We start from the raw sequence: 12,967 nt of genomic DNA on the forward strand, positions 1-12,967 counted from the left end.
AGAAGAATATTATCAAAGTGGATTTAGGCCAGTGTGATCCAGCGCACTGCCTGGAAAATGAAATCAGGAAGGCGCAGGTTAATAAAGAATATTTAATAACTGTATACTTTGATGTGGAAAAGGCATATGACATGATGTGGAGACAAGGGTGGCTTATTAAATTACATTAAATGAGTATAAAAGGAAGCATGTATAAATGGATTAAAAGCTTTTTGACAGATCAATTGTAGCAAGAACAGGAAATATGAATATCGCAATAAATATGAGGTAGAAAGCAGAACTCCCCAACGTAGTACAATAAGTCCAATTTTATTTTCAATCATGATGACTGAAGTATTTAGTGGTGTAGATAGATCTCTTCATGTGGCTTTATTTGTTGATGACGATGTAATGTGGAAAAGAGGAAGGAGTTACGAGAGGCAAAGTTGAAACATGGGGACTAGAATCGAGGTTCAGATTATCAATTGCAAAAACAAAGATGGTGTATGTTTTTTTTTAGAAATAAGAAAATCAAAAACCATCCCAGTTTCAAATTGTGTGGAGAAAGTATAAAAAAAGTATTTGCTCGGCACATATAAACATATTGCAAAATGTAAAAAAAAAAAAAAAAAAAAAAAAAAATTACAGTGTATAACGACAGAGTAAACTGATTTGGAAATTTGGATCAGATTTGACCAAAAGAATTGCTGAAGTTGAACCGGGGACATGTGGGACACAGGTAGGTATTGAAATATTTGGCGAAACGGTCCGCACTCCGGTTCAGAAGGTGGCGGTAGTGCGCCACAGGCTGTTTACATACCACCATTAAACAAGAAGAAGAAGAAGGAGGAGGAGGCGGAGGAAGACGCAGCTGCAGCTAAATAGACCAAAACATCATCAACAGCTGGACATCATGCCGAGATCCAAAGAAATTCACGAACAAATGAGAGAAAAGGTAATTGAGATCCATCAGTCTGGGAAAGGCTACAAAGCCACTTCTAAAGCCCTGGGACTCCAGCGAACCACAGTGAGAGCCATTATCCAGAAATGGAGGAAATATGGGACAGTGGTGGACCTTCCCAGGAGTGGCCGGCCGACCAAAATTACCCCGAGAGCCCAGAGACGACTCATCCAAGAGGTCACAAAAGACCCCACGACAACGTCCAAAGAACTGCAGGCCTCGCTCGCCTCAGTTAAGGTCAGTGTTCACGACTCCACCATCAGAAAGAGACTGCGCAAAAGTGGCCTGTATGGAAGAGTTCAAAGACCAAAATCACTGCTGGGCAAAAAGAACATGAAGGCTGGTCTCAGTTTTGACAGAAAACATCTGGACGATCCCCAAGACTTTTGGGAAAATGCTACGTAGACTGACGAGACAAAAGTTGAACCAAATGATCCAAACAAGCAAGTCCCCCTTTTAATGGGCGAAGAAAACCAAAGTGAAGATTTGGGAGATGCTTAGTCTAAACTTGTGACCCGGCTGAATCCTATTTAGATGCTGTGGCATGACTTTAAAAAGGGGATTCGTGTTTGAAAACCCTCCAACGTGACTGAATTACAACAATTCTGCAAAGATGAGTGGGTGAAACTACCCAACCACTTAATAGGTTTAGAGGGCAACTTGTTTACTGGTGTTATCTTTGACTGATATTTAAATTCATTTGATGATGTGAAACACTTCAGTGTGACAAATGTGCAAAAGAAAGAAAGAAAAAAAAACCTTTTCACACAACTCTCTACCAGAAGGCTTATATCAGATAGATGTATGTGTTGTTATTAACAGTAATTTATGCTTCTGTCGATGCAGGACCCTCAAATAACTTTTGCTCACTTCACAAAAAAAAGTGTGTGACTGACGATGGAGGAAGCAAAGCAAAGCTGTGTGAAGCAAAGCAGGAGGCAAAGCAAAGCTGCTCTACAAACATGCTGCCTGGGCGAGTTGTAAACTTGACTTTCTGTGCCCAGAGCGTTTTTGAAGCGGCCATCACAGGCTCATAAAGATAATCATGCAGTAAGGTCAATATCGGTGCGGACGACGTTACGTCAACAAAAATCGTTTACTTTATATTATTTATTCTCCACCCATTTCCAAACACAGTGGCTGCAAAGACACCACGTCTTGAAATAAGATACTCACTCCAGGATTCGAGTGGGAAATGTCAGAAAGCTTTGGGTAGTTTCTTGAAAGCGTTCGGTGTTGTCCTGTGCAGCTTGACTGTAAAACACATAGTACTTTTATTCAAGTGCAGGCTCTTGAAAACATAATGTGGTTATAGTAGGTTTATTCTTATAACGACAGTTATTGTTGTTTTGTACATCCCATCAGTGCCTATTATATACATTTGTGTTAGCTGCTGTGGAGTTGTGTTAGTGATGTACGTATGGAATAATTGCCGGCACTACACTTGTTGTATATGGTAAAACTTAAATAAATTTGATTTAAAAAAAAAAAAAAAAAAAAAATTCCTGATTTTACTCACAATTTTGTGGGCCAGGCAGAATTTTATTAACGACGAATGTTGTTGTTTTTTGTGTGTGTGCATGTGTTAGGAATCAAGTACATCACAAACCAGAGACAAACACATACAAGCAGAATAATCCCTGGTGAGACTGAGCATGGTTTACATGTTTTAAAGACATTTGCATTATTAAATCACTCCCCAATGAGCCAGGACTTGAACTGGAGTCCAATAAGCAAAAAGGTCCATTGCAGGTACTAAAAGCAGGCGGACGTGTTCGCTGACAAATAAGGTGGCATCTCGCGCAGCAAAGCGTGCGATCAAAAGTCTGCATTGGTGTCAAGATTCGGGTTCTAGCTGTTTCTCTTGGTGTGAATGAGAAGATCTCTCTGCAGGTTGACTTCTAGACTACCCATAGTTTTGTTGCCGGGCGGATCAGTGACCAAGGTCAGTTTGTTAAACACTCCTCGGCCAAAATAGTCGGCCACGACCGAGAATCCATCATTAGAGCTGCGTAACTGTGAACGAGAGAAAAGACACGAGAACCTCCGTTTATTCAAATATTCACGTGGTGTTTAGTCAGGAGTATATGACACAGAAAAAAAAAGTTGAACCAAAGTAAATATATCATTGTTCTGGTTACCTGTCTGTTGAAGTGGTCGTGCAGGTCACGTTTCTGGTCCTGTGCCCGCAGCATGTCCATGACTTTACGGTTCTCCGGAGTGCAAGTTGGGCACTCTGCCTCGCTCTCAGCGTAGCTCTCGAAGCAGTGTTGGTGGAAGGAGTGGCTGCACAGGAAATGAACCGATGGCAGCTCCAGGGGACTGTTGCACATGTTGCACTTGGTCTTCTGGAATATCTTGGCACTGAGCGGAAATATTGAGGTTAGGATATAAGACGGTAGCGCTACGTCACTGAAAAGGCCACGCCCCCTTATGGGGGAAAACAACAGAGAAGTTGCTGCGTTGTGAAGAAATCTGTAGCTTCAGGCCATAAAAAAATAAAACGGGTGAACAAATATGGAAATCCGTGGGAGCCTGATAGTCGATATGTGTATGTGTGCGGCAAACAACTTTAAATTATGATTAATTACATTAGCTGATATCAGTGGTCACAGTTGTTAAACATTCATGTTAAAAAGTCAAAGGAGTGAATGTTGAAGCTGAACAGAAATGACAGCAGGTGACGACAGACAAAAGGTTTAACGTTGGCTAAGCTTCACGCTGTATTTATGTCATGATTAATTCATTTAACATTATGAAAGGATTATGAATTGATGACAGATGTCATATATTACCCGGAGATTCAGTGAGGTAAAAATAAATGTCAGGATACTGAGTAGAGTCATTCAGTCATTTCTCTGTTTGTAGGATCAGGACATATGGAACCCAGATTTTTAAGGTTTCTATGGAAAATCACAGATCATCGCTCGGCAACATTATATACGCGTCTGCCTGACTAACGCAGCACAAAATAAACACCGACTACATGGGGATTTGTATTTACCGCCAGTGTTTTTGTTTCCCACTTAAATGGGGGCGTGGCCTAATCTGCTACTGTCATCTATTTCAGATTAAGCAGTAAGACACTGGAGGTAATTACCAGTGCAAACACATCTAGAGCGTCCATCCTTCATGTCACCCACCTGGTTTTGAGCTCCTGGATCTCGGAGCGGAGGTGAGCGGTTTCCTCGCGGTACTGGCCGATCTTTCGCTCATCGTCCTCTATCTGCTGGCTCTCTCTCTGCAGCTTGTTGATGAGGTAGTCCTTGATGACGGAGAGAGTGGCTGTCGAGTTGTGGGCCAGTGTCTGCACCACTACAGTCACACAAACACACACACAAACAAAAAAAAAACTGATTTAATGGCGTGCTAACACATTTATCCCAAACTACATCTCACTTCCCTCAAATCTTCACTTGATCTCATTTAGCGACATCTTGATAACGAAAACCAAGCATGCATGAAGCGTGGAATAAAATGTCTCACCCAGTAATGGAGGCATGAGGTTGTTCTGATCGATGTGATGAAGGACCTCGCTGATGTACGCCTTGCAGTCCTCTTCTTTTCTGGCAAAGTAGCCCAGAGCCTGCTCCCAAAGGCAACCCTCCTGGTCGCCATAGCGCTTGCAGGCGTCGACCACTTTCCCGTATTCCTCATTCTGCATGTGGTAGTGCATTATCTGCTGGTACCTGCACGGGAACGTAAATCATCTCATGGAATTTAAACACTTAAACAGCACTTAATAGATACAGAAGCTTCAGTTTATGTTCACAGCGACATCAGGATGCTGAAAATTATTTTTTTTTTCTTTTTTTTAATGATTTTCAGTCTCTAGAGTTCACTCTTAAAGGACGAGAAAGAGACGGTAATGGACAGACTAGTTAGAGCTGCAAAAAGACTACCTTAAAGTGTACTGCATATGGTGTTGTAGACTTAGAAGACCATATTATGTACTACTAGGAGAGGTCTGATCCAGTCCTAGTATCCTGTTCCTTATAGTGTTCCTTGTCTCATTCAGCACAGGTTTGCTTTGTTAGTGGTGCACTTACAGTTTGCCTTTCTCATAGAGGTAGAGGACGCCCTCCTTGAAGTTGTGCATCTGGCAGAGCACCAGGGCCTTGTCAAACACGGTGTTGTCACTCCTCAGTAGCGACACAGCTTCCCCCTGTAAAACCTTTCTCCTCTGCCAAATACATGCATCGCATATCAATATCAATTTACACAAGGATTTTTCCATTATCATGATCATAATGTAACCAGTGTGTGTGTTGTGCACTGACCTCAGGCTCCTGTTCGTGCGCCCAGTCTTGCAGCCTGAGCTCCAGCAGCGTGTCATACACGCCCTGGGGAGAGCGGGGGTCCACCTCGATCATGTGCTCCAGGAAGGCTTTCAGCTCGCGAGGGTTATTCGCAAAAATTGGGATGAATTCCTCCGAGTTGGCCTTGAACCAAAACAAGTGCGAACGATTATTTTGGAGCATGTTTCAGCTAAAAGCCTTTAGAGTTAGCGGTAAATACGAAAAGGGGGACAACGGTATCGCCCACTGACCTTGTTGACCACATTCCTGTCGAGGCTGTCTCTTTCGGCCGTGTCTGCATTAGGTTGGTAGTTGGTGCATAAACCTTTCAGGAGCAGCGTGGTGCCTTCAGGCACGTGGTGCATCAGTGTCTTTCCGTAACGCTTCATGTTGCTTTCGGCTTGTTCAAACGGCAGACGCCCGATGTAACGCAGCCCTTCCTGATAGTTCTGGAGTTTTGGAAGAAAAGACGACGAGAGGAGAAGTTACTGCGCTGGTGATTAGGGAAGAGCTGCCCGTCTCTGTTTAGGGCGCAAAAACTGAGCGAGAGTCTGTCCCAGAAGTTAATAGAACGTGTCTAATCTGTTGATTATTTCCTCTGCTAAATAGTGCTGAACTGTCTGCGGACCATCAGCCACATCATTAAAACTACTGAGGTGTGAAATGAATGACGTTTTAATGGCAGCGGGAGGAACTACATGATAAACTCACAAGAGGACTCGGGATGAGGGGAGGAGAGGGAGATGCAAAGAGGGACACTGAGCTAATAGCACGCTAAACGCTAGTAGCACATGAAAGTATAGAAAGCAAGAGAGAAGAAATTAAAGGACAGATGCTCAGCGCATCATTGAAAGTCTCCCAGCAGCTTAGACCTTTAGCAGCGCAACTAAGGGATGGTTCAGGGTCACCTGAGTCAGCAGCTATAAGCTTTAGAAAGCAAGCACCATGGGAAGAAGGCCAGCTGGCAGATGAAGTGTCATTCCATTCATCTTTATTTACTGCGAGGGCCACATGCAGTCAAAACTGTCTCCAGACAAGTCCGGTGCTCTGGGAACCCTCAGGGGCTGACACTTACACTGTGTGGATATTACTTTGACAGGTTCAACCTAAACGTCAACACTGGTGCTGATAAAAGTTCAACATTTCATGGCATCCCTGATAGTAGTCACCTTTTTTCCTACCAGACTGCAAAATTGCTCTGAAATCGCTTTAGGAACATGACAAAGAGTTCAAGGTGTTGAATTAGCCGCCATATTCTCAAATCTGTCTGCATCTGTGAGATGTGCTGGAATAATCATATCAAGTCCTGTTCATCTAAGTAGGAACCCTTTTCCGCATCTTCAGCTACTCTATAATATCTACATGTTTTGTATTCAGTAGGTGTGACAGCTTTTCATCGGCAGCCTTGATAAATGACGTGAATATACAGCGTCTGTCCCAACAAAGGCCGTGCACGTCTACTCGTCCATATTTACCTTCAGGTCCTCCAGCTGGATCTTCAGGTACCACTCATGGTGCATGTGTTTCTCAGCCAAGAAGACAGCGTGGCTGTGGTACCCAGCCTGCCGAAGAACCTTGATGGCAATCTCAACGTCGAAGTGGACTTCACTTTCACTGCTCTGTTGGACAAAATAATGTCATAATGGGACAGGCATTAGTGGCCTGTTCATGAAGACTCGCGGCATGAAAAAAGAGAAGTTGTGTGTGTTTAACGCCAAAAAGCATCACCCGCAGTGCTCGCCACCACCAGTTACTCACCTTGATGAACTCTTCCAGCTTGGAGCTGTCCTTTAGCTTCGTGTAACAGTTCAGCAGCAGTGTGGTGTGGTCAGCGTTAGCCAGGGACTGCCTGTGCAGGGCTTGTAGATACGCGGTCAGGTTGTGGATCCTCTGTGCGTCCAGGAATTTCCTGATGACGTACGATGGCTCCAGCTTTCCGATGGTGCTGTGGAGACATACGAGTTTTAAGAGTGGTTTCAGTGGGTAAACTGATCACCAATCCAGAGCAGCGACGTTACATAACACATAAAATGAAAATGAACAAATAATCATGGATCCTTTCTTCTAGTAAACTAACAGTTAAATACAGGACTCTTCAATGTTTTTCAGGTCAAGGACCCCAAACTGATGGAGAGATTAAGTAGGAACGCCCTACCTACTACATGTGTTCTATACTAAACTCAGCCTAGTGCCATTTATAAATATACATTATTATTATGATTCTGCATTTAATATTTTGGCCTCAGTGGTCGGCTGATGGAGTGAGCTGCACTGTTAGCTTCTCTTCTGCCCATATTGCAGATTACCTGGGGACTGAATAGGCTCTTGGAACCTGACAGAGTCAACGTGTAATATGCTGCATCGTGATTGGCTGAGCAGCGATAGGGGCGTGGCCTACGTTGTACAGGAATCTTAGATTGACAGGTGCCCTATGTGTGAAACTGTGTGCTGTGGAAGCAGCTCCTGTATTGATGAATGAGTGAAGTGCTGAAAGAAAGATAACGTCTTCTGTCTCCATTTATCCCTTTACTAAAATATGTTGGATTAATGTTAATGTGTATTTAAAGAAATTTAAATTTGTGGGGGAAAATTAAAAAAATCTAATCAACCAAAGGTTTTGTGACCTCCTTAGACCCCCTAGTGGGTGTATTCATAAATAAACTGCAAAAGGGATTAGTGAAACAAAACATTCTGATCTAAGTCAATAACATCAGCTTTAGTGATGTAATTACCGAATGTACTGCTGGATGGCGCCATCATGGTCTCCCTTAAGGTACAGGTGATCCCCATACTGTCTGAAGATCTCTGACAGTCCATCGCTGTCCAAGTGGTGGCTCTTGGCGAGGTTTATGGCCATCACAAACAAGTTCTTCTTAAACAGCATCTTAAAACACAAATAAGGAGGTGACAATAATAGTAAGTAACAGCAGCTGATTTATAATCAGTTCTTCTGGTTCTTTCTGGTTCACTTATACACAACAAATACACATCATTCCCTGTATATTCACCTCCAGTTTGGTCTGTGTGTCCTTTTCCTGAAGAACAAACATTTTACCCTCTCTGGTCAGGATGTAGAAGGAGCCCCACTCCGCCACCACGTCAATGACATCCTCAAAAGAGGCACTGTAGGCGATGAACTTGTTGTCCAGGTCATAGATGGTGAGAAGCTGTTTGTCTGACGGAGACACCTCTCTGCTACCAAACCCCGCCCTGAGATTAAAAGGACCGTCAGCGTTACAGAGACTTTTCTAAGTCGATCGTTAACTGCTGGGGTAAAAACCTTACTTGTTGGGTGACTTCAAGTCCCTGATGAGTAAGAACAGATATCCCCGGTGCCAGTGAGCCAGCAGCTTGTGTCCATCAAAAGCAAAACAGGGGCCTCGCTCATCAGGCTGGTACAGGTACACGCATTCCTCACCAGCCACGATGAACTGGGAATCCTGGGAGGGGTCGGTCAGGGAGGAGCAGCGCAGTGCACAGCCGTGTGTATCCAGCTCCAATTTAGGGTACTCCTTGATGGACAGGGTGTAGCACTGAGAAAGGACAGACAAGAAGGTAATGGATGGGAGATAAGGACAAGGCAACCTCTTGAAGGTCTTCTTGTGGCTCCTCTGGTTTTCTAGCAGCATGGAGACTTACATGGACTTTCTCGAGAGTGGCAACGAACAAATGTGTAACTTTTGCCACTTGGCGGAAGGCGAGGCCCGTGACTGGACTAGTTCCCTCGTGGAGAGTCAGAGTTTTACTGTGACGGTCTCTGGTGATGTCACCTTTTGTCAACACCACACTGCCATCTGTGAAGCCTGTCAAAAGTAATTTAAAAAAAATCAACATCCATTATAAACTGCGTAGGAAAAACGGTAAGATAAACAGTCACTGCTGGGTCAACAGAACACTTCCTGGTGTCTTACCAATGGCCATGAAGTTGAGGTTCTCGTGAACACTAAGGCAAGACACTTCTGTCGGCTTGTTGCCGGGAATTGCAGGAAAAATTCTAGTGCACAGAGGATTTCCACTGTCTCTTTTGTCTAGGTTCCAGACCTTTACCTAACAAACAAGCACATGTTTAGTTCAGTTGTGGTTTAAAAACATTTACGCAAGTTGTTCTATATTTGAGGCGCACTTACTAGAGGGTTTATTCCATGTTCATCCTGTCCCACGGATACGAGGATGCTGTGCTGCTTCAGCTGGTGGAGGTGTGTTACCCGCAGCTTGTAGGCCTGAAATGACGTCAGCTGTAGCGAGCGCATCAAAAGCCAGATCTTGCCTTCCATATGTAACGTTCCAGAGGTTAAGGATAATTACATTCAGGGATTGCAAGAGACGCATTAGGCAGGAAAAAAACGGGAATAAAGCTGGACTGCCAGTCTCTTCACACATTATTTCCAGTAAGCACGTATATAATGTACAATCTTAGGCAGGTTATAGTTTCTTCCTCTTCTCTGCTTTCTGCAAAGCTGCAGGTCTCGAGACAATAACATGATCGATTCATCTTATTATCTCGAGGAAACAGTAGGTAGATTTCTGGTAAGTCTTTCTCAATTGATCACACCAGATTTCAGAATTCAAAATAGCTGTCATTACTACTGGAGGACCCATCAATGTACTGCTTACATTACTTCACCTTCTATATTAAAATATTTCTTCCCCGTCATGACAACAAAAATAATTAACTACTGAGCTTGACGTAACCGCATTATCAAAAAAAAAAAGTTTCCAGATTTGAATTCATGAAACAAAATCATTAATTGTATCAGATGTATACAGCAGAACTTAACTACAGATAATTTCCAAACAATACTCACAACTGGGTTGCAATAAATCCAGTAAGATACCATTTTTCACCAACCACCTACCACTGTGGGTGGCATCGTACATGTGCGGTTACTAGTTCTGGTCCCTTGTTAGCAATTATACAGATTTGGTAAGGTGGCTTGGCTAACCATAGCCATATTAGTTAATGCAGACTTTAGTATGTTGCTACATTGACAGTATCACTTTACAACAGGGGCGTCAAACTCATTGTAGTTCATACGTACATACATCCCAATTTTATCTCAAATGGAGCCAAACCAGCACCAATAGCAAATTAGCAATTAATAGCCTAGCAGTGACATCAACTCCGGACTTTTCCCATTTGATTTAGTGCAAAGATGACCAGATAAAATAGAAGAATGTTTACGTTTGATAACAAATTGCAATTTGGGTACATTGCTGTTGGCTATTTAGGCCTGGGTCTCAGTGTTGTATTCTCCATAGTTCTCTTACTAAAACAGCAGATAAATTAGAAATAATATTAATAAAAAAAACCTGTAATTTTCGCACTTCTGCAAATTCATACTGGCCACATTAGATTCTCTGGCCGGCCGCTTTAGGGCCGCGGGCCGTATGTTAGACACTTACAAGCAGACGTTTCAAACTGGTCGACAGTGGTCGTTAGACACGAGTGGAACCTGCACCGTAGCCAGTGTCCTCTAAATGGTTTCTTCGTGAGGTTTGCTTTCACCTTTCCTGGGTCGGGCCAAGTGCGCTGAGAGCTGTCACCAACCTATCATAACACAACATTAGCTGGGCTAGCTAATCAGTTCCGTTAAGGGATATCTCCGAGAACGATGTGACCTCGGCCCGAATCACAAGCCGATATTCCTTTTGGGAGCATGAAGTCTTTCCCATTATCACCGGGGTCCTTCACCGTATCTTTGTCGAAAAAGACAAATTTCCTCCACTGTAAGAACGCTGCCATTTTGTTAGCAAAGTAGCTCCAGCAGCAGCACGGGCGGTGTCATGTGATACAACAGTCACGTGATTTCTTTCTTTTTTTTTTTTAACTTTGGCGATAGTTTTCATTTTCATGCTTTGATTTTAGGGCTATTATTATTATTATTATTATCATTATTATTATTATTATTATTATTATTATTATTATTATTATTATGTCTGTATTTGTCCTCATAGTTTAACACCGCTGGGTGTCGACATTATATGAGATTCATGCAGTTATGTTCTTGCAGTGATTCGTGTGGCAGGGAGGGCTGTGTTACCCCTAAGTGGATGTAGGGGGCGGAATAAATGACAGAGGAGATGTGGAAGGATGGACATGGCAAGCTAAGCATGTGGTGCTGGTAATGAACTGGTGGAGTGAAGGATCCTGCCCTTTTCTTGTCACAGGGTTAAGAGAGTCCACAGGGTTTCTGTGCAGATCTCTGGAGAGTCCAGGTAGGTAAAGGTGTAAAGGTGGTTTTAGGGAATTATATTTGCACTAATACTTCTATTATAGTGTACTGGCAGGTGTTTGTGAAGTATTGCCTGACAAGATTAAGGGGCAGTGAGCACTATCCAGTCCTTCTCCGTCTGGGCTCTCCTTCAAGATGTTCTAAATTATTGTGAGTGAATAAATGTAAAGTGACGTAAAGGTTTTTAGTATTCTCATGAATGTGGGAATCATCTTTTTTCTCTTTTAACCTCCTGAGACCCTAGCATTTGTTTGGAATGCATCTTAATTCCTTTAACATAAGATCAAGATATTTAGGTATTTGGGATTAGTAGGACCTAAGAATAATAATAATAAAGAGCATCATCTTGAACTGGAAGTTTTTTTGAAAACAATTACGTGGACACAGATTATTTAAGTGTCTTTTACAATTTAAGTCACTTTAAGGGTACCAAATTAAAAAAATGTTTATTTTAATGTAAATTGGAAATGGTGAAATCCCAACGTCCTCAAACGTGTACTTGCGAATTGGTTCAATTTGCATGTCATATCAAATTGGAAAAGTTATAAATAAGCATAAATAAACGAGTGTATTGACTCTTTGCTACCAGTACATGCCTCCTTATTAGGACAACAGGTCTAAATGAAGCAGAATAAGTGGCCGCAAGCCTAAAACTTAATGTCCCCATATGAGGACGTCGGACCTCAAGTTTTTTTTTTTTTTTTGAACCGTCAACAGAAATAGTATGTAGACTGGAACGGCTGATGATCTGAATCACACAACACTGGGAAACAGTTGATGCGGCATGACGCGTGGGCACACATGGCTTTAAACAGCACTGAATCACTATAGTTTCAGTTTGACAATGTGACTGATGAATGTAAGTGTACATACTTTCTGCTCAGATTTAGTCAACGTAAGCAAAGTGGGTTGGACGGTACTTCACGGTACTGATGGACAAACATACCATGAAACCCTCTCAGGCCTTTACTACATCTGAAGATAGTAAGGGTTTGGGGCACAGGGTCATCCGTTTGTGTATAGCACCCATTCATTCATTCGATCATGGGTCCCAGATGGACACGTAGACAGAATTGCATTAATGAGATTTAATGGAAACCGATCAGCCACAACATTAAAATCACCAACAGGTGAAGTTAATAACATTGAGCCTCTTGTGACGATAAAATGTTCTGCTGGGAAACTTTTGGACCTGGTTACTTGGACATATACCACCCACCTAAATCAAGGGGATGCCCCCATAAGCATATAGCAATGCTGAATGCAGGATGCAGCCTGATACATGCACACACTAAAACACTTTAGGAACAACTCAAAAAAACATGAGAAAGCACAATGTGTTGACCTGGCCTCCAAAATCACTAGGTCCCAAGATTGATCCAAGTAGAGGCCTCTCCCCTCAACCCATAGGAACCAAAGACCCCCACTAAAAAAGTCCTGTTACCACAGGACACCCCCAGAAGAACCATGTCCGTTATCTGACGAGTCACAACTGT

General features: G+C 42.8%; 1 protein-coding gene and 1 long non-coding RNA gene across 2 annotated transcripts; one reads left to right on the top strand and one right to left on the bottom strand.

Annotated features, from left to right (window-relative positions):
* The first annotated feature begins 634 nt into the window (after positions 1-634).
* On the top strand, positions 635-2,419 carry LOC125021411. The gene is made up of 2 exons (XR_007114342.1): positions 635-1,450; positions 1,499-2,419. It is a non-coding gene; the product is annotated as an uncharacterized LOC125021411 (long non-coding RNA).
* vps11 (VPS11 core subunit of CORVET and HOPS complexes) lies at positions 2,245-11,018 on the bottom strand. Its single transcript, XM_047607473.1, has 16 exons — positions 10,840-11,018; positions 9,366-9,514; positions 9,150-9,285; positions 8,878-9,041; positions 8,524-8,771; positions 8,247-8,448; positions 7,971-8,122; positions 6,997-7,183; positions 6,714-6,857; positions 5,490-5,687; positions 5,221-5,382; positions 4,990-5,123; positions 4,427-4,629; positions 4,084-4,255; positions 3,082-3,304; positions 2,245-2,956 (listed from the first exon to the last, which is right to left on the bottom strand). Exons 1-16 carry the CDS (start codon positions 10,979-10,981, stop codon positions 2,792-2,794), a joined length of 2,781 nt encoding a protein of 926 aa, XP_047463429.1. The 5' UTR covers positions 10,982-11,018; the 3' UTR covers positions 2,245-2,791.
* Between the last annotated feature and the right edge of the window lie 1,949 nt (positions 11,019-12,967).

The sequence above is a fragment of the Mugil cephalus genome, chromosome 15 (assembly GCF_022458985.1).
Source record: "Mugil cephalus isolate CIBA_MC_2020 chromosome 15, CIBA_Mcephalus_1.1, whole genome shotgun sequence".
Lineage (NCBI taxonomy): Eukaryota > Metazoa > Chordata > Actinopteri > Mugiliformes > Mugilidae > Mugil > Mugil cephalus.

Bases quoted from the DNA above. Each gene is read 5' to 3' on its own strand.
- vps11 (XM_047607473.1), bottom strand. From the start codon at position 10,981: ATGGCAGCGTTCTTACAGTGGAGGAAATTTGTCTTTTTCGACAAAGAT. The intron at 8,772-8,877 runs GTAAGTCTCCAT...GTCCTTTCTCAG, and splicing joins CCACTCTCGAGAAAGTCCAT to TGCTACACCCTGTCCATCAA. The intron at 5,383-5,489 runs GTCAGTGGGCGA...TTTTGGTTCAAG, and splicing joins ACAGGAATGTGGTCAACAAG to GCCAACTCGGAGGAATTCAT.